Genomic DNA, 20726 nt, shown 5'->3' on the forward strand with positions numbered 1-20726 from the left:
ATTTTGAATTGGACAGGTGTTTTTTTTTAAGACATAGCAGTGAGCGTGGATAAATTTGCTTCAATCACCGAGTGGAAAAAACCATGTTTCATTTTAAAAAGTTATATTGAAGATGCTCGCTCCCCATTAACTGGTATTTCAGTTAGCAGTATGCTATGAGAAAGCAGAGGAAAGCTCATTATGGATTTTTAGGAAAGAGACTAAAAATAAGACAGCAAGTATATTTGATTGGGATGTGGGTGGTGCTGTGGGTTAAACCACAGAGCCTAGGGCTTGTTGATCAGGTCGGCGGTTCAAATCCCTGCGACGGGGTGAGCTCCCATTGTTCGGTCCCTGCTCCTGCCAACCTAGCAGTTCGAAAGCACATCAAAGTGGAAGTAAATAGGTACCACTCAGGTGGGAAGGTAAACAGCATTTCCGTGCACTGCTCTGCCAGAAGCGGCTTAGTCATGCTGGCCACATGACCTGGAAGCTGTACGCCGGCTCCCTTGGCCAATAAAGCGAGATGAGCACCGCAGCCCCAGAGTCGGCCACGACTGGACCTAATGGTCAGGGGTCCCTTTACCTTTACCTATATTTGATTAATCTATGGCGCAACCTACATTTTTTATGAATTGTTCCGTTCATCACACATCATAAAGGATGCTGTGGGAACATGTGTGAAGTTCATAACACTTTGAATTACACAACATCAACATTCACACACATCAATTCAGGTAGAAGCTGCTTCTCTGTGCTGATATTGCCCGTGCCTGATGTGTGTGCATGCACAAGTCTGTTTGTGAAGATCACAACTACATTTGGCATTTTGTGGGGTAAGGAAGGATAACTCACAATGGTTTCGGAAGACAGTCAAACCAAACTCTCATTATTGCTTGTCACCAAAGAAAACAATACAGTCCAAGCAAATCAGAATTTGGGTCTCTCATGACATTTCTTGGAACAGTTCAAATAGAACTAGTGTCCCTATGAACCAAGGGATGAGTAATGTCCTGTTCTCTATTCCAGGGATAGGTTGTCTACTTAAGCATTTACTAAATTATAGGACTGGCATTTTCAAATATGAATTTATATTTACAGCCAGCCAACATTTAAATGAAACGAACAGCTGTGATTTTGAATATCAAGCCTCTTTTCCTCAATTGAAGAGATAGTTTTATTGAAAAAATCCCAATAATTTGGTCTTAAGTGCTCATTTTTCAGCATTATTTTAACTGATGCTCATTGTAGCATTTGATACACATGTTGAATAGTCTGAAAATTACTGTTCTAGAGGATAAGGTACAGCGTGCAATGTCTACAAAGTGGCAATGAAAACAAATTCATTTGTTCTACCTATAAAACCTGTATTCGCTGTGATTTTTTTTTAATGGGCTGTCACTATTTACTTGGTTAACTGCTGGAGGTTTAGAATTTTGAATACTCAGGAAGCCAAACATTTATTTTCACAGGGACCAATTCCATCCAGTTGTTTTCTGAAGAATAATGCATATGTTAGGGGCAATGCAAGCCGTTAATGGGCACAGAAATTGCCCATTGTGCAATTAAACAGCAGGAAAGGTCTACTGTCTTAATGCCCCAAATGTTGGTCTCCTAGATGCACACCTGGAGATGTGGGGGAAATGATGAGGATGCTGAAGTAAATGGACTCTCAGCCTGAGTAGCAGGGCTTTTTTCCAGAACCTGCTCCTTCTGGCTGACTTTAGATGGCCAAATGTGTTTTTAAAAGGCTTTGAACTTTGTTACAATTCATTCAGGCTACAATATGTAATGTGCTTTATTTTTAGATTTGAACCTGATTCAAGTGGATAGATTAGAAATCAATGTAGCAAGACCTTGGTAATTATTTTTAAAATGAGCAGATGTCATAAAACAAATGTGTCAAGAAAAAATAGTGTGTTTATATAATACTATTGTCAAAATGTTTAATTGACAACTATCTAGCACCACGAATACACCTAATGTTATTGAAGAATATACAGAAATATACATCCTTCATTTGATTCCAGTAATTAACACCAGTGAAATGCAAAATAACCAGTTTTAAACTCTTAGTAAGGGTGGGTGTTTGAAGAGGTAAAAGGGTGATTCACTCATGTGATATACATATAGTCTCAGAAAGAAGAGACTGACAAAGCCAAAACAATGATTGATGAATCCTTAGGAGAAAAATGTTCATTGTTAGTAACTGAAATGGGGAGAAAGTGAGGCAAGGTGGCAAGTGGTTGCAAATAATCAGATTTTCACTCATCTGCACCTGAAAAATCTGACAAGAGGTATCAACATTGAAATCTGTAATCATACACAACAGTTTCAGAATCCTGGAATTAAACGTCTGTTTATTGATAAGAACAGAAATACACAAATATTTTAAAACAGCAAATGAATACATACAACGCAAAATTTATAAAATATTTTAACAACTCATTGTCAGCCTTGATTCTACAATATGATCAAAAGGAGGAAAACCCCCAGTTTAAAATAGGTTCAGTCGTGCTAAATCTTATGAGGTACCCTGCTAGACCGGAAGACACACATTTACCTTTTCCACATAAATGCTTCTTTTTCACAGGCTTGGCTCCAAAGCGCAGTGCATGGAGCGGTAAATGTAAAACCAGCCTTTCCTCTCTCTTCGCTATCCAGGAAACTGCTATTGAAAGTGCGGAGACTTTCCAAAGAAACATGTGATGCGGCATGGGGGGGCCAAACAATCCTCATGCGCAAGTGGAAGGTACTTTGAATCCTCCTAGATGGGAGTCTCACTGATCATCCGAAGGCAAGTGTCTTCCCAAAACGGTGCAGAATCAGCTGTACTTCTATACGGACACAAAAAGGTATTTGCCTTAAATACCGTATTTTGTCTTGAGCAGTTTAACGGAAGACTCTTTCAATCCTGATTGCTCCAAATGACCAAATAACGAATGTGCAGCTATAAGAAAAGAGAGATTAGTGCATTTCTTAAGCCTTTTAATCAGCTCATATATATATTCTCTGCATGAGACTGCCTGGCAAGTGGCTGGTGAAGAGAAGCGAAGGGCTTTCAACAGTCTGGGAGGCTTCAAAATGTTCTTTATCAGCTGCAGGGCAGGCTAACAAAGGCAGAGGTGCAGAGAGGAGAAAATCAGGTTCTGTGCTGCTTTGTTACTTTTTAATCCATTTCTCTGAGTAGTTTACAGTGTTGTCCACAGGTATTACTGCAAGCTGGGCAAAAGCTAAGAGTAGCAAACAAACAATGCTACAGTATACAGTTGTACCTTGGATCACAAACACCCTGGAACTCGGACGTTTTGTCTTCCGAATGCTGCAAACCTGGAAGTGATTTTTCTGGTTTGCGAACGTTCTTTTGGAACCCGAATGTCTGACAGGGCTTCCGCGGCCTCTGATTGGCTGCAGGAGCTTCCAGCCAATCGGAAGCCGCAATTTAGTTTTTGAAGGTACGACTGTAAACCACTGCTTTTATTCACTATGTTGCCAAGTGGGTTGAGAGAGTAGACTATAACAATCATGTAGTTTACTGCTATGGGGGCCCTGCAGCAGAATTCACTGTTAATACTGCAGGTGAGAGGTGACTGATTTGGATTTCTAATACCTAATACTGCCCCCTCATATCTTTTAGATTGCAGAAAAAGCTAAAACTACTTCCAATTGTCTCACTCTGACCACCTCTGAGACCAAATCAGCACTTGTATTCCACAGACTTGCGTAAAGACTGGTTGCACTTCTAAAATGTTCTAAACTTAAGAGAAAATAAATTTTGCACATGAAGTAAGACACACAGGAACTCCTGCCTCTGATGCAACAATTGTTTTTTAAGCTCCAAAAGAAAGAACTGCAGCATTGTACTTTGGGACCCAATTTGCAATATTTTATTTATATTGGGTTGCTAAATATTAGCAGGAGCTTTAAGATTCCTCAGAGAGAGAGAGAAATCCAGTCACTTTCCATTTCCATTTTATACTAACCCAGCAACAGCACCAGAAGCCCAAGCTACCTAATTTTGGTTTTAGGTTTTGCTGGGGTGGGGGGAGCAGGTGATGAAAATTATTTTCTCAAACAATGATGCTGGATAGAATCTCTCTCTCAAGAAAAGCAAAACAACATTTTCAGGATTTTGTTGCAGCAACCAAACTGTGCAATTAGCACGCCTATCTCTAACCCTACCAACTACTAGATTCTATTAGTGACCCATGGTTTCATTTTATTTACCTTTTTTCTCTGAATCAGACATAAACATTACTGCCATATCAAATCTTTTTGATTCAGACAGCTTCTGCAGAATTTCTAAGATGAGTGAAGGTTCTTCTTTCCTGTGTGAGAGGGAAACATTAACATACACCTATAAACAACTTCTTTTGATTGGATAATTTCATGACATGTATATGGCATTATCAAACTCAAGTAAAAAGTGAAAAACAGAATGCATGGATAAAATTAGTCAAGTATTAAAACCAATTTATATAAGCAAACACTACAACAAGCTACAAATCAGATATGATTGCCAAAAATCTGACAATTTTGACATAGCCAGAAAAGCAACTTGATGACCTTATGTTCCTATGGGCATCCAAAATAAGAATATTTTGTATAAAATATCCTGAAACTGCTCTCGTTTAAGGTGCAACTGTGGTATTTCATTTTGTTCAAAGTAGCATAGCAGCAATCATTTTCGCATAAGAAAAGTTTCCCATGCTGAATATCATTCCAGACTGTTTTCATGATAATGGATGTATTTTGTGTACATTACATTAAATTGATAGTCATCTAATCCTCATTTCCTTGTTTCTGAGGAACTTGATCTTATCTTGCCAGTACTCCTTCAACTCCCCCTTTCTGTGTGTGCAGCATTAATACAGGGTCTTACTAATAATACTAATAGTAATACACATGCTGTGCTTTCTCATCAGCACATCAAAACGACTGAGTTCGTACTGCTCAGTGGTAGGGGACATGCCTTGGTTCTATATGACTCAAAGCTCAGTTCTTGGCATCACCGTTAAAAGGTCAAGATATTCTAGAATATTGATTTCACTTGAAACGAACCACCTGTCTTATGCATAAGCAGCTGCCTAAGAAAAATTGAGCAAGCATGGTGACAAAGTTCCACAAATCTTAACTAGCCTTGGTACAGTCATTATCTCCGGCACATACAGAGGATTTGTATAATCCTGTTTTGATCTTCACACTATGCTTCAGAGACATTCTGAGTGTCTTAAGACCATAGTGCAAAGCCAGACACTGCATTTCCCATTAACCTAGAACCTGGGCAGAAGGTGCTGACTTTTTGGCATTGTGCTGTGCCTCCAAAGTCAACAATGAGATGTTTCCTCTGCACTCAAGTTACATGGATGGATAGACGGGAGAGTCTCATGTTAGACTTTGCACCACTCTTCAGAGGCATGGTATGATGTCAGAACAAGTGAAAGAACAATTGTTAAGGTGCCCATATATTTATTGACCATTGTATTGTGAGTCAACTCTGGATTTTCATCCAAATATTCTGAAAGGTAAGCATTGAAGTGTTCCAGCTAAGCAACACTTTGCTGCTGATTTTTTTCTTACTTTCCCCAAAATTGCTTTGTAAAATATCATTTCTCTTACAGATTATTCAAGCGACACTAATTCCAAGTACTGGCATATTGCTAGTATCGGGCAGAACAACAAGCAGCCAGAAATATGCTCTGGAAAACAGGAAAATTGCTTTTCAGCCAGGAAATGAGTCCAGCTGTTCAATTTACCATCTAAAAATCCATGAACTGAAAAACTTACCCAGTATAAAAATCCTGTAGAATTTTCAAAATTTGGCTAAATACATCTGGATCCAAGGATTTTTGGAACAGATTAGGATAAAGTGAAGGATCAATTTGCTTTGAGAAAACAAAAGAAAAAGAAAAACAAAGCAGGCATTACACACTATCAGAATTCATCTTCTTGCACAGTGCCTATAGAAACAAAAGCTTGACTGGAAAGGAATCAAATCAATTAAAACGTTTTATTATACCAGCAGTTTTCAAACTGTTCTAGGGAACAATGGATTTCCTTGGGAGTTTATCATGGTTCTCCAATGAGAGTGATAGTAATGGTGGAACACGCCTCCTTGATGTACAGCTTGCTCCTTTTAATACTGACTGCCCCTCTCCCCATACTGGGCAGCATCAGGGAATGTTGGATTTGTTCTCAAGGTCTCTCAGTTCATACGAAGTGACAGTGAGGCTCCCAGGACCAGTATGAATGGAATGTGTGGCCTAGAACATGCTGTAAGATCCTGTGACAGCGTACAGAGACTGTGAAAGGGGAGACCTAGGATTCACAGTCTGCTGCTTAGCTCGGCAGCAAGCACCTTGGGCCAGATGTTCTCTCTCAGCTTTACCTACTTCAAAGGGTTATAATGAAAGTCAGGGGGTGGGGAGAAAAGAACCTAAGGTCCTTGGAGGAAGAGCAGGATTCAAGATAATCAACATATGGTTAGAGGATCTTCTGCTGTCTTGCTGATGTGGAAAGAGTTCTCTGAAGGTTAAGGGTTTTAAGACTCCTATACCACAGATAGCTCTATAAGTATATGCAGTTTAATAAGCACTCTCAGTACAACTGATGCATGCAATCCTACAGATGGAGAGAATTTCCCGAAGTTACATAAGAAATCCTGTCTTTCCCCTCCAAAAGTACCTCTGATTATACAGATACAGACACAGACACAGACACACACACACACAGACACACACACACACAGATTGATTATCCAGGCATGCACATTGCCAGCAAATATCGGCAGAAGAGAGCAGCAGGGGCTGAGTTTGGTTGAAGAAAAGGAGGCAGCTGACTTCCTGCTTCCTTTCAGTCCAAGATCGCTAAGTGGAAGATGGGTGTCCAACTCAATTCTACCCAGAACTGCAGGAGCTTCAATTCTACCTTCTCTTTAGCTTAGCACAAGGGCTACAGAGACTCACAGGAAAAAGGAACACACTTGGTTCTAATACTACAGTGGAAGGTTGAGTCCTGAAGCCAAGTGGAGTGTCAGCACTCAAATGAAGCACCTATGATGGTTTTAGGGCTGCTGGTGAAAGAGAGGAAGGCCACTCCAAATCCCTAAATAAACTTGAGGCTGCACAGCCAGCACTGGAGCTCCCCTCTCCTCCTGCTATTACCCCAAAAAACCCTGTATGGGACGCCCCACACTGGACATGATGGAATTGGCTTTGGAGACAGCTGCAACCTCTTTGCATGGACTGACTGAAACAGTGAGGCTGCTCAACACGTCCCTGAAGCTTCAATAGGAAAAAACTTTCCCTAAAGGTACTATTCATGGACGACAACAACAAATACGTAATGAAATAAACTAAATAAATCACAAGTTGGTAATTGCTTTACCCTAAAGGAAGGTATTAAGAAAGACTGCACTGTAAAGTTACACAACTTGGTAGAAACCATACTTAGCTATGAAGAAGCTTACCTTCAAGTATGCGTATAATTGATCTGGGTAACCTTTTAATTTTCTGAAATCTGATTCCAGCTGAAAAGAATTCACAGGAACTGGAGGCACAGGGAATGTAAATGCGGGGAGAAGTGTTTGTTTTTCTGTCTTAGTTTGTTTTTTCATAGCACAAGACTGAGATGTAGATGATGGTTTCTCTTTCACGGTGCTTTTGCTGACAGGTCTAAAACATTTAAGGCAGACATGAAGTGGATGATTACCTAGCCTCTATTTGGAGACAGGTTTTACAAAACACGGTTATATTTATTCAAACCAATCTTCAAAATTGGTTCCAGAGTGATTCACACAATTAAAGGGTCCCATCAATAAGACACATGTTAACAACAATTGGCAGACAAAACAGAACTATCAGCAAAACATTCAGAATTCCTAAAACTTAAATGCCAGTGAACAGAAAGATTTTCTTGCACCTGACACCTAAAAGGGAACATCAGCACCAAGTGAGCCTCCTTACAGAAGGTATGTCAAAAACGGTGTGTCAAAACTGAGAAGGCCCTCTCTATGGTTGTCATTTTTTTCAACTTTGACAAAGAGGGAAGAGTAGGAAGGGCCTCTCTCATCTGTTGATCTGAGAGTCCAAGCTATGGAGAAGGCACTGATTCTGATACTTGGTCCCAACCCATTTATGACTCCCTGATTTAGAGTACAGGACTCTGTACAGTACTGATTGATCTCTCTGAGTTTGCGCAGGAGTCCCAAGAAAGTCTGACTGAAATGAAATGGAAACATTATAGCAATTCCTGATTCAACGTATGTAATTTTTACATAGTCCAGGCAGGTGTGCACTTCCGCAATGAACTTTGTCTCCTCCCACAGCAGCCCTCTGCTGCCCCCCCCCAAAGAAAAGTGGATCTGGAAGATTGGGGGACCCTCTGGGGCATATTTGGGGGGGGCACATAGAGGACTGCAGATAGGAGATGATAAATTTCAAGTTCACTCTGCAAGTGCATTACCATTGTGCAAGCTGGAGAACATAACTGGATGTCACCTTGAAGCTGCACCTGGCCGTTCATCACCAGGTTAAAAGAAAACAAAAAATCCAGAATGATGGTAGAGACTCCCTTTAACAGATCAGAATCTGTTCTAGTAAAGGACAAGGTCAGGAAAAGACATAATGTAAGATTCAGTCTATCTCAATCATGCAAAAAGCTTGCATATAATTGATATATGTGCATTATTGGTGACACTTCATTGGATGTTGTCAAAATGAATTCTGTTCTAACACTAATCCCCACTAAGTAGATTGCGTAGAAAACTGCACAATCTTGTGCAACGTACATTTTCAAAGCCTAATCTTGCAAACAATAGCAACAATATTGGAATACATGATTAAGACTATATACATCAACAGTACTACTTACACTTGATCTGACATACATTTTAGATTTACTTGCAATGTTTAAAGGGTAAAAATGCTTCAACATTCGTGCAACAAAGTTGGTTATGAATATAAAAGTTCAGAACTAGAGATTTACTTAATACCAAATGCTAACGCACCAAATATTTAACGGTACATTTAATTTGTTGAGGAAAAAAGTGGTAAGAAACAACAATTCTTTAAGCCCATAGTGCTCTGAATATTTTAAACATCAAAAGGGATTTTCACAACTAGAAAAGTAAAGCCTTTCCCTATAATTTCATAATATGAAAGGGAAAAAAAATGTCAATTGTACAAACCCTCTCAACACTGATTACAGTGTAGCCATTTGCTCTCCTGTAATTTATCTGTCATTCCATTTGGCATATATTCAAGGGTTGGAACTTTGCTACAGGAATAAAATGTTTACTGTATACTATATATAGCAGGCATGTCCAAAGTCCATTTTGGGGGCCTAATCCGGCCCACGCAGTTTATTTCCTGGGGTAAAATCCTAAAAAAAACCCTCAACAACTTCAATCCTAATATAAGCTCAACAACTCCAGACCTAAAAAAATCAACAACTGCAATCCTTAAAAAAAGCTCAATAACTTTGGGGTCGGCCCTTTCAAATCTGCCCCTCTTTGAAAAAAGTTTGGACACCACCACTGAATACAGTATAGTGTTTCCTAAAATATATGAGGGGAAAGTTATAAACTCTTCTATTTGTGTACTTACATAACATGTATTAGACCTGAAAAAACAGCCTTGTGGTTTTACTTTTAAGATTCATTCAAAAGGACATACACACTGTTAAGCCACCATGGTTTTTAGCATCAACTGTCTTGAGCTAAAATTATCCTAAAACCTATATGTAACTAAAAGAGCTGATAAAAATCATTACCAAAGTTCCCATTTGTTTATTCCGTTCATAAGGCCTCCGACCCCCATTACAATATGGGTCAATTCGCAACTCATAGTAAGCTAATAGTTAATAGTTTCTTGTGAACATGTTTGTTTGGAGCAAAACAAACCACTAGTTCATATTTAATACTAAAATCAGTACTTACTCTATGGTTACAGAATCTCCGATTTCTTCTATTTTCAACAGCTTTGCTTTGGGAGTATCAGCTGAAGAAAAATAATCTTTGCTTGGATTCTGTGCAGATGCTGAGGTATGTGTTGCTTCTACACTTGCAGAAACAGACTGTTTAGGTTGGGGATTTGGGGTAGCCACCAAATTTGCGGTCAGAATCTCACCATCCACTTCTTCAATGATTATTCTTCTCAAGGGTTTCTAAACAGAACAGAACCATGCAGGGAGTTAAGTTACAGCGGTTTTAACATACCTGTGAACAACTGGGTGCATTCTCAAAGCTTACCTGTGCCTGCCATAGCAAATATGAAAATCCCGATACTAAGAAGTTGTTTGTGGCATAAAACTTTAGTAGGCAATCACAGAAAGACACACTCACCCTTTTAGTACACACACACAGCAACGGAATTTGCCTCCTATCAATTGATCTCGCCCCAAATGTGTATGGCAGTATTTACAAGACCACACCCTCTAATATATATATATATTTATTCTCTTTGTATCTCCCTCTCTATCTCCACTAGACAGAGATATGGCTCTCCATTCAGATTCATGTAAAATACTTAAGATGAACTTTTCTCTCCTTCCACACCTCTACCCTTTGTGGAAATTTCTCTTGATATCATACCAGCAAACATCCTGCCTGTAACTTCCCTTCCTGAACAAACTGATCTTCTTCTTTATAACACTTCAAGCCTGCACAAGTTTGCCCTGCTCACACTAACCTCATCCTCAGGGTAAAAACACCTGATGCCCTCATCATTTGTACTTACTTTTGATCTAAGATGCAACGGTTTATCAATAGGTTTCACTAGATTTTGTGCTTCTGTTTCCTTTTGTGATAGTCCAGGACATTCCGTGCCTGTCCACAGCCCTTTTGCAATTGATTCCTTTAAAAGATTAGTAAATAACCATCCATGAAAATCGGAATGATTTATAACTCAGAAAAATACTCAAAGTAATTTAAGGAAGTAATTAGGGAGATACTGAAGTACAACACACTTACATTCTTAAGTTTCATTATTTCATTTACTGCTTGCTTATTTCCAGGTTCCAGCTTCAAAACAGTTTCAAAATCTGATGAAGTTACATCAAGAAACACCAATTTAATGTAATGTAATGATAATTGGTTTTAACACTTAATTTACACGTATTTATCTGCAATTGTTAAGACATGATCCATTATCAAACGTTAACCATTTGGAAGTCCCACTGAATCCAACTAGTCTCCCAAAGAAGACTTTCCCCACTATAATAAATGTGATTTCCATGACTGCGGCATGCTCAAGTATCTAATTATTAATGAACTACTGAAATGCAGTAACAGTAACATTATTTATTAAAATGTAAGCTACTGTGAATGAAATTTTGCACTCAGAGCAATAGCAAGGAAATGGGAACCAAGCAATTTTCATGCTCTCTTTCAGTGCAAAATAGCTTTACTTCTTTTGAATCAGCAGTACCAGCCTTGACTCCAATGAAGCACGATGCAAGGCCCAATTTCAAATACCAAATTGATTCTCAATTAGCAATTTAGACAGGGTCCAGATTCTGCCACATCTCCTTCAATGCAAGAGTGTCCTTATGGAAATAAAATTAAGTTTCAGTGCTATTCCCTGGGCAAAGGTTAAGTGGGTAGGAGCACATCCATGTTCCCCCTTACAGTGGCCCAACTATATCAGGCAAACATAGCAGCTCAGAAAATCTAGGTGTTAAAAAACCCCAGTTACTTTTTGCCCAAGTTTTGCTGCTATCATACTGGATTGTTGTTGGTGGACTGGGGCTGTTGCACTGAGAAATTATGATTGAGCAAAAACGTCATCGAAAGATAATAACAATCACACATCCATTAAAAATCCCACCTTGCATAGCTTCTTTTAGCTTTCCCAGTGCAGCTCTCGCAGTCCCTCTTCTGGCATAAGCTTTTGAGTAGGAGGAATCTAGTAATACAGCTTGAGTACAATCTTCCTCTGCCTCTTCATATCTCATCATCAAGAGAAAACATTTAAAAGGATTACTTAGTAGTGCAGATCCCATCAGATCTTGTTTCTTACAGTCTACAGTCACTCCAACAAATTCTGACCAAAGTTTGCATATCTATGTCACATGTGAGCAAATATGAGAATTATATGCTACTAGAAGCTGTGTAATTCTATCTCTAGAGCTGAACAGACCTTTCACAATGTGATTACATTAAAGAAGCGCTTGGATTAAAAACCAATATGTTGCCTAAATTTAAACTTTATGTGACCGTTATTTGGAAAGTTCAAAAACATTTAGTTGAATATGTTACAAAGAAGAATATGTTACAAACTTATAGCAGAGTTGCTCTCTGGTCTTGACAACGTAACAGCTACAGTACCAATCTGAACCTGAGCAGAGCTTTCCAAACTTTTCATGTTGATGACACACTTTTTAGACATGCATCATTTCACGACAGAGTAATTCAATTTTACTACCAAACTGGAGGTTAAACTAACCTCTTTCCAGCCCCAGGAGGAGTGAGGGGAGCGTTCACGTGACACACCTACACACTGCAGCTGACACACTAATGTGTTGTGACACAGTTTGGAAAGCTCTGCTCTAAAGGAATACTTTATTCTACTTCACTGGTTGAATATTAAAACTTGATGAATAAAATGCAATGAGAATGGGTGAGATCGTAGCTCTGAATTCCTCCATTAAGTCATTCTTGTAATATATGAAAGTAGTGCTTACATTAGCTACTTGCTTATGTACACAAGTTTTAATTTCACACAAAAAAACATTTTCAAATCAGTTCGGTGAAGTGGAAAACAGCATTAGACCAACCCAAGCTATGACATAATCTCCACTATGGGAACAAAATGTTCTTGTGGGAACAAAATGTTGTGCTGTACTGTTTATGTTATATGAAAATTAATTAAGATTGTTTTTTAATAGATATGATGAGAGTGCAATTAGTAAAAAGCTTTGCTTATGAATATGTATTTTAAAAAAAGATTTCAAAAGACAGAATTGATTTAAATGCTAAGAAAATACACAGATCATGCGGAATTGCAAGTTCAAGAGCACACACTTTTGAATTTTCAGGTAGGCCATAGCTCTGTTGGCTGGAAGAAGCGCATTGGTGCCATCTGCTGCTATTCCACGTGTGTAGCATTCTATTGCTATTTCATATTTCCCTTCTTTGAAATAGCCATTTCCCTGTGATATTTGGGGAAGAGAAACAGTGTAAACATCAACAATTGCATCTTCATACAAGTGAGCAACACTTCAAAAATTAAGACTTTATTCAATATCTCACACACTCCTGCATGTGAAAGAAGAGAAGTAGTGATAGGGTATGCTTTTTCAGACAGCAATGCAGATTTCAGAATGTCTGGCATATGACAACACAATACAATCATATAGCAGCTGGGCCAGGGCTGGAGCTACATCAGAATAATGTAAATCTAGTGTTTTAACACTTGGTCGCTTTAAAGAAACCACACAACTAACTAAACACTAGACACTTATTCCATTTGTCACAGACGTGGGTTCCAGTTCTGCATGGTATTCTGAACCACTATAAAATTCCACCACAACTCCCACAACTATCTTGAACATTATATGTTCTATTTACCAAATCTTTTTCGGCCATAGCCTTTTGCTTTAGCTGCTCCTCCTCAGTTTGTTTCTGTTCTGTTATTTCAGTGTTCGTAAAGACATCTGATTCTTCAGCTTGGAAGCCTTCTTTCGACAGGAGAGCCTAATATAAGACATAAGACATGCAAAACATTTATACTACATAGCAAAAAATAAAATCATGTTCATTGGGCAAATTTAAATTATTTACCTGTTCGATTTTCCTAAGTTCAGTTTTTGCTTCAAAGTTGTCTGAATCCAACTCCAAAACCTTTTCGTAATCTGACAGCAGGACATGAAAATATACATTAATAGGGTGAAAAGCACAAACCTTTAGGAAAAATGTAAGTTACGGCTTGCTAATCGTATCAGCAGTGCTTCTTGTATAGCAAATGCACTGACATACCTCACTTAAAAAGCAAAACAAGTAAATAGTTCTCAAAGTAACCTCCCAAAAGTTTAATAGCATTATTACCCAACTACATAAACTAGAAGATAACATGAAACACATTTATAGTTCATCAATAGGTATCACAGTCTCTAGACTTCATTTTGAGGGAAGATGGAAAACAGATCTCATCACATTTCAGAACACTGTTAGTCTCCAACAGTTTGTACTTACGTTTCAACCTGGGCGATTTTCAACATCAGCAAACATGAATCTAAGACAATATTGTTATATCTGCAAAATGACCTTTTTAAAAAAAAGTCATTTCTCCAATGTAATTTTTTTTACAGACACTTACTAAAGAAGGGGAACAAATATAAGAAGTTTCTTCTAAGATTATACAAACCAATAATGTCCAGTGACATTTGAGATACAGCATATTTTACTTAAAATTAATAATATATGGGTGTTTCCCAGAATCTTGTTCAATTGAGAAGTTTCTCAGAATGCTGTATACATTAATTAATTGGCTGGACTCTTCCATGCATGCTTCAGAGACAAGGCAAATTGAAGAATTAATGCTGAAATTGGTATATTGGTAGGTCAATCCATAAATCAAAAAGTTATTTATCTGGAGCAGGCATGTGGGGAACCTTTGGCCCTGGGCAGGGGTACCTTTACCTTTACCTATGTTGTTGAACTACAACTCCCATCAGCCCCAGCAAGCATGGTTAGTGGCCTGGGATGAAACGAGTTGTGGCTGAGCAATGTCTTTGACAGCCAAAACGAATGAGTATTAAACATACAGAAACAGAAAATCCAACATACCTTCTTTAGCACCGTCAAAATTTTGCAAAGCAAAGCGAGCGGCTCCTCTTCTGGCATAAGCCTTTGTATAATTTTTGTTTAGGGCAAGTGCTAAGTTACAATCGGATTCAGCCACAGAATACCTGCAACAATAGTGTAGGTTTGTCATCCCAAATGCATGTTCCTTAAAAGCATGCAAACAGAAACCCATGCAATTCACAGAAATGTGGGTATGAACACTTCTAAAGTTGCACTGGGGCTGAATTGGGGAAGACTGTCAGCTATATTATATTCTTCAGTATATTCTGTCCCCCACTGTCTGACAGGGCAGCCACAGCATGCGACTCCGATGTTTCCTACCACCCCCTTCAAGGAGTCAATGCTCATAAAATGGGACTACTTCAGAAATGTTTGCCTCTGCACTTTCAGGATGCTGAGCATCAACCAGCTTCTGATAAGGCACTAATTTCCCATGTTCTTTGTTAATTAATCTGTCAAATGGCAAACTGAAATGGTTGAGCATTGACAGGTTTAAAGCCAAAACAAGGCTACTGAAAAAGAAGAGAGGGAGAGCTGAATGCTTAAGGAAATCCTGAAATACCAAAGTATCCAAAACAAGCCTTACTTTTTCAGTCGGAAAAAAGCAGATGATCTGTTTGTGGGCAAAACAGGATTGTAAGGATCTGCATTCATTCCTTTTGTGTAACATTCAATTGCAGCATCATAATTTCCTTGCTTAAAATAATTATTACCCTGTTAAACAAAATATAGTGATCAGTGATGTGAATATACTTCAAACTGATTCCTCCCCCCCCCCCCCCCAATGTTACTTTTCTTGTATCTTGGGAATTGTGTTTGCCAGCTTTCAGGATTTTGTGGCCCAGGTTCAACCCTATTCAGATGGAACCCTTGAAAAAGAGCTCAGCAAGACTCACGTGCATCCTAACCTACACCATGGCTTATTTTGAAGATAAAATGAGGAAAGGAATATAAATGCAAACAAATAATATAGTAAAATTTTGGGAAGAGGGCACATATTCATAATCTCTCTAGCCCCAATTCACACTTCTGTTTATAAATGACTTCCGTAACCACAAATTCTAGCAGTTTTCAGACCTCACTTTCGATCACACAACCTGCACTGGGAGATAAGAGTTGAGCAGGACGGAAGAGTGTGACTGTCACCAATTTTCCAAAACATCTATAGCTTTTACCAGGTTGGGTTTCCTTCTTCTTGTTGTTTTTACAGAAAATGGAACATGATTTAAAGTAAGTAAATACCACAATTCCGAACTGCCTATCTCAAGAAGATCATCAACATAACAAAAGGAGATCAAATCACCATGCTGCCCATAACATGTCTTAAAATAATTAGATAAGGAATGAGTCACGGTAAAATATCCAAAAATGTCTGGAGTTAATCTCTTGGTTTCAAGGTTTAATACATCCTAAAGGGTGTTAGGAGAAAACAAAAATGTCCCTCATTCTAAAAGACCAAAATAACCTTTTCTTTCTCAGCAAGAGCTTTTTCTGTGTCTATGTGTATTCCATCTTCTTCAGAATCTGATTCTAGAGACACTGAATCATGGGTGCTATCTTCCTTATCAAGTTCTTCAAGTATCTTATCCTGAAATGACACACATTTGAAGAAAATTACAAATTAAAAAATTAAAGGGTGAATAAACAAAGTAGTAAAAAACAGTGAATGTCTTATTAAATATTAGTTATATCACTAACATTCATCCACGTATTTCACCCAACTCCTATCCAACAAGCTAAAGCAAACTGTCTTTTCACTTTTTAAATAAATATTTCCGTTATCAGAGCTAAAGTAATATCACAAAATGGAGTAACTGCTTCTGAAAGTAAAACTTTTCTGCCCAATGCCATTTCAGAAGGAATGTTAGAAATGAACTTCTGGGAAGTATTTTTTTGAAATTCCACTTTGGAGTGGACAAGGTCATCTATCATTACCGGCCTTCATGGACTGATAAGGAAGAGAGCTTTGAGCACTTGTTTATACAGCTGGGTTTTGGCTTAAGAGCTCAAGTTACAGCATTTTAGAAATGCTCCCTTGGAAAAGGGAAAAAGTGGATTATGGGTCCCTGCACAGAAACCCATTCCTTCAAATTAAGCCTGAATACTTAAGCTAATTTAGTTCTACTGACTGTTGTATAATTGACAGCCTGTTTATACATACACTGAATGAGGTGGTAGAATTTGGGTCTGTACCACTTCAGAGTGTGGGAAAAGGAGTGATGTCATATTTTGGATTACTTCCCCATATTAAAAAGTTACTTTAGCCTCTCCACAATGTGCTCACTAAATGTGAAATAAATGCTTTACATGAAAGCAGACCACCCCTCCCCCCGGCACACCCACCCTTCCTGAAGTCTGTAGTGTCACATGTTACAACTAGAAATCTACAACATTTTCCTACAGAAATACATTTTCTTGTGACTAAATCTGCCTTTGGTGAAATTTACTTTAGCTAAAATCTTAGGCTAGGGTACAAGAATGTAATCTGGACAACGGTGCTCCTGTGCAACATCTATTCATTTTAATTGGATAAACACAGATCAGAAATGTTAATTAATCTATGTCCATCTTAATTATCTCATGAATTAGACTACAGTCTAATAAAACATACAGACAATATGTTTCACCAATAAACTAATATTCTAAAGTTAAACCTTCGGAGGTATTTGAGTTTTGTTTCAATGCTGGCTAGTCACGGTAACCCATGCTCTAGTGACCTCCCATTTGGATTACTGCAATGCACTTGTTATGGGCCTACCCTTGATGGATATTACTGCCAGATTATTGACTGAGGCAGTAAGATGGGATCACCTATCCTAAAAGCTCTGCACTGGCCACTTGTATAATACCAGACGTGATTCAAAGTAGTGATGGATTACAGATCTTGGGGCTCTGCTTGAGGTCCCCAACAATATTTAGGATGAAGAGATGTGCAGAAGGGCTATGGTAGGTCCCTGAATCTGGAATGATTTCCCCAATGTTTCCCATTGTTGGGCTTCAGATACCAAATGAAAACAGTTACCTTTGCCTTGGCCTTTCCAGTTTTACAAATAAGAGGTGTTCTATTGAGCAACACATGTATTTCCGTTTAAAATAATTTGCTACAAGTTTTTTTAAAAATTGTATATATGTTTTATGGTTCTTTTATCATTATTTTGTTCACATGGTTGCATTACATTGCCCTGGGCTCTTCCTAAGTAAGATAAAGGTGTGAATTTTTAAAAATGATGTTTGAATTTGTAATTGTATTTTTAAAATTTCAAAGAATGCTTTAATGCTACATACTTAAATCCCACAAAACAAAACACTGTATTTTTCCTAGCATTTTAATAACTAGATTCAGCTTACCACATCAAGCTTCCCCCATGCCTCATAATCGTAAGATTTTATCTTATTCTTTTTATTTTCTTCAGTAGTTTTCTTAGAGATGGCTTTAACTTTGTTTTTCTTCCTTTTCTTATAAGCTTCATTTCGAATTGGTGGTAAATCCTAAATATCAGAAAAAGTTGCTATTCAGTATCAGAAAACTTAATAAATAAATTGATTTGCCCTTTTCTAGTTCCCATAGTACACAAGCAGATTTATTGGCCATTGATGAGGATGTATATTCCCAAATGCACTAAAGGAAGACTCATCCAGGTATGCGACCCACTTAAACAATCTCTATGCTGTGTGTAGTTCCATTCTTCCTCTGCTCCCAAAGGGATCTCTTCTCTCAGAGACAGTAGCTGTGAATGGCAATGGAGCTGCTTAAGCTGGGGAAACAATTGCAATATTACATATGATTCTATCTTGAAAAGAATGGCACTATGCATCATTGTTTGTTGAAAGTTATGCCCTAAATGTTTCAGAGTTTACAAAGAGTCTCCTTTTGCTTTGTAAAAGAGGAAACCTAAGTATATGACTTCCCGCCAAACAAACATGCTAAGCACAAAATGGCAAAAACTACATCAGTAATACAAGTGATTTATTTGTAGTTTCACTTGAAATTTAAAAAGGACATATTTCTACTTGTAAGCATCCCTGTCAATCCTAGTATCAGATAACTGAATTTACCTTGACTGGAACTCCACTCTGTTGCCGTAAATTGCAATCCTTTTCTTTAATATCCTTTTCCCAATTTTCTAATTCTTTCACAAAATCTTGCAACTCTTCTGCATTTTGTCTTATTTGCATCTGTAACTCTATTGCTTTATTTGGTGAAGTCATCTGGTAATTAAAAGGTTTTGGGAAATGTCAGGCTACTAACAAACATTTGCAGATACTAGATGAAGGAAAGAAAAGAATAGAGAAAAGTATTGATGTCCTTAAGTACTGAAACAAGCAACGTCTTCTGATGATACTATAAATTTAGTGGGGCAAACCAGGCTACTATCATTCTAAAAGCCCCTTACTAAAAAAATAATGAAACTAGACTGAATTATACAGAGCCACAGCAAATTAGACCATTAAACATATGCCCAGTCCACTAACATGCAAAGTTGGGGGGTGTCTTATTTTCACAATAAAACCATCATGTGGCAGAGATGTACTAAACCCACCCCTCTATTGCATTGCACCTTGAGTACTCCACACACTTTTCTTCTTTCCTAAGCTACAAATGGTGAAAACTGCCAGAAGCCCCTTAAAATACCAACACCAATGACTTTTCAGTGCCAATTAAAAACCCACCTATGCTACCAAGCCTTTATTTCAGGGTGGGGGAAGTCAACCATCTGGCCAGATTTTGATCCATAATTATTGCTGCTCTTGCTGTGACTTTATTGTCCCAATTATTATTATTATTACAATCACCATCATCATTTGAATACTGCCCTATAGTATACCCTATATCCACAGGTCCCATTTGTTTACTTTTTTTGCTCATAGTTGTTTTGGCCAGAGTTTATAGTGATGTATCATTTCAATGAAGGGTGAGGCAGAAATGTTTCAATAAATAAATAAATAACAAAATGAATCATTGCACAGTGGCAAGGAACTGTTCTCTCTGCAGATGCTCACTTGGTGCTGTTGCTATGTATCTTTAGTTGCCAGCCAAAAACAGTTTTTAAAGCAGGCAACTTTAGCTTTTAACGGCCTATATGGCCTTTTGGAGTGGGCAGGAAGTTTTAATGTATACACCCCCTGGCTTTAATGCATGCATGGTTTTCTTTTTGGGTGAGCTCCTCTGGCAAAACAGTGCCCAACAAGTAAATTAAATAGTGCCCTTGAACCAAACTTTTCTTTTACTTTCTTTTTTCAAACTGCAGAGGTCAGGCCACCCCTCCTGCTGTATACAGGAATAGAGACACGTGTTCAGAGACACGTGTTCAGCACCACGTAACAGTTCGGTCTTCAGAAACAGCACTAGGCCCCCAGAGACAGGCTTGGAGGCGATGTTCCCCTCACTAAATTCACGGCGAAATTCGTTATAACGATACGACAGCTACGCGTAAGACGATGGGAGTCTGACAGAAACCTCCCTGGGAAATTACCTCCGAGTCAAACCGAACAGTGAACGTGAGAATGGCGCGATCTTGTTTGTTGTGTCCCCCCCCCCCCCCGGTTTCAAGGGGCCTCTCGAAGGCCCCGGCCCTCAGACTGCCACAGGGGAGCCTTCCCCGGGCCAGAGACCCCGCCACCATCGCCGCCGGCCGGCCCCGAGACTCCCTCCCTCAGGCAGCCGCCCCACCTGTCAACCGACGGCGCCCGCAGCCTCCTCACCTGCGCGGAGTTTGGTCCCGCCTTTTCGCGCTCCCCAGCCGTCACTCCGCGGGCCGAGCGCCGCGCTCCTTTCCCAGAATCCCGCGCACCACAGAGCAGTGACGTAAAACTCCCCTTGCGAAAAAAGGTAGTTCTGTGGTAACCATAAAAAGGACCCTCGGCCCTATCTGGCGCCTGCGCAGTTTAGTTTGCCTGCTGCCTCTAGTGCCATGGATACCGTCTGATTCCCCTCCCCTCTTCA

The 20726-nt window shown here is 38.8% G+C and overlaps 1 protein-coding gene across 5 annotated transcripts; it reads right to left on the reverse strand.

Moving 5' to 3' along the window:
* Positions 1-2319: 2319 nt before the first annotated feature.
* RPAP3 (RNA polymerase II associated protein 3) lies at positions 2320-20600 on the reverse strand. Of its 5 annotated transcripts, none has more exons than XM_028745738.2 (17): positions 20486-20600; positions 18839-18991; positions 18131-18271; positions 16248-16370; positions 15369-15496; positions 14765-14886; positions 13760-13830; positions 13547-13672; positions 13001-13128; positions 11805-11926; positions 10949-11019; positions 10716-10832; positions 9917-10143; positions 7448-7652; positions 5767-5864; positions 4207-4307; positions 2320-2929 (listed from the first exon to the last, which is right to left on the reverse strand). In XM_028745738.2, exons 2-17 carry the CDS (start codon positions 18989-18991, stop codon positions 2844-2846), a joined length of 2019 nt encoding a protein of 672 aa, XP_028601571.2. In that variant the 5' UTR covers positions 20486-20600; the 3' UTR covers positions 2320-2843. The 5 variants fall into 5 exon arrangements, with proteins under 5 accessions (XP_028601571.2, XP_028601570.2, XP_028601573.2 ...); XM_028745737.2 differs by having other exon boundaries at positions 18839-19046; positions 20486-20599; XM_028745740.2 differs by having other exon boundaries at positions 20454-20575.
* Between the last annotated feature and the right edge of the window lie 126 nt (positions 20601-20726).

Source organism: Podarcis muralis, chromosome 10 (assembly GCF_964188315.1).
Source record: "Podarcis muralis chromosome 10, rPodMur119.hap1.1, whole genome shotgun sequence".
Classification (NCBI taxonomy): Eukaryota; Metazoa; Chordata; class Lepidosauria; order Squamata; family Lacertidae; genus Podarcis; species Podarcis muralis.

Coding starts and splice junctions, on each gene's coding strand:
- RPAP3 (XM_028745738.2), bottom strand. CDS start 18,991: ATGACTTCACCAAATAAAGCAATAGAGTTACAGATGCAAATAAGACAA. Junction 18,272..18,838: donor AGAGTGGAGTTCCAGTCAAG/GTAAATTCAGTT, acceptor TCTGATATTTAG/GATTTACCACCAATTCGAAA. Junction 15,497..16,247: donor CTCTTGCTGAGAAAGAAAAG/GTTATTTTGGTC, acceptor TTTGTTTAACAG/GGTAATAATTATTTTAAGCA.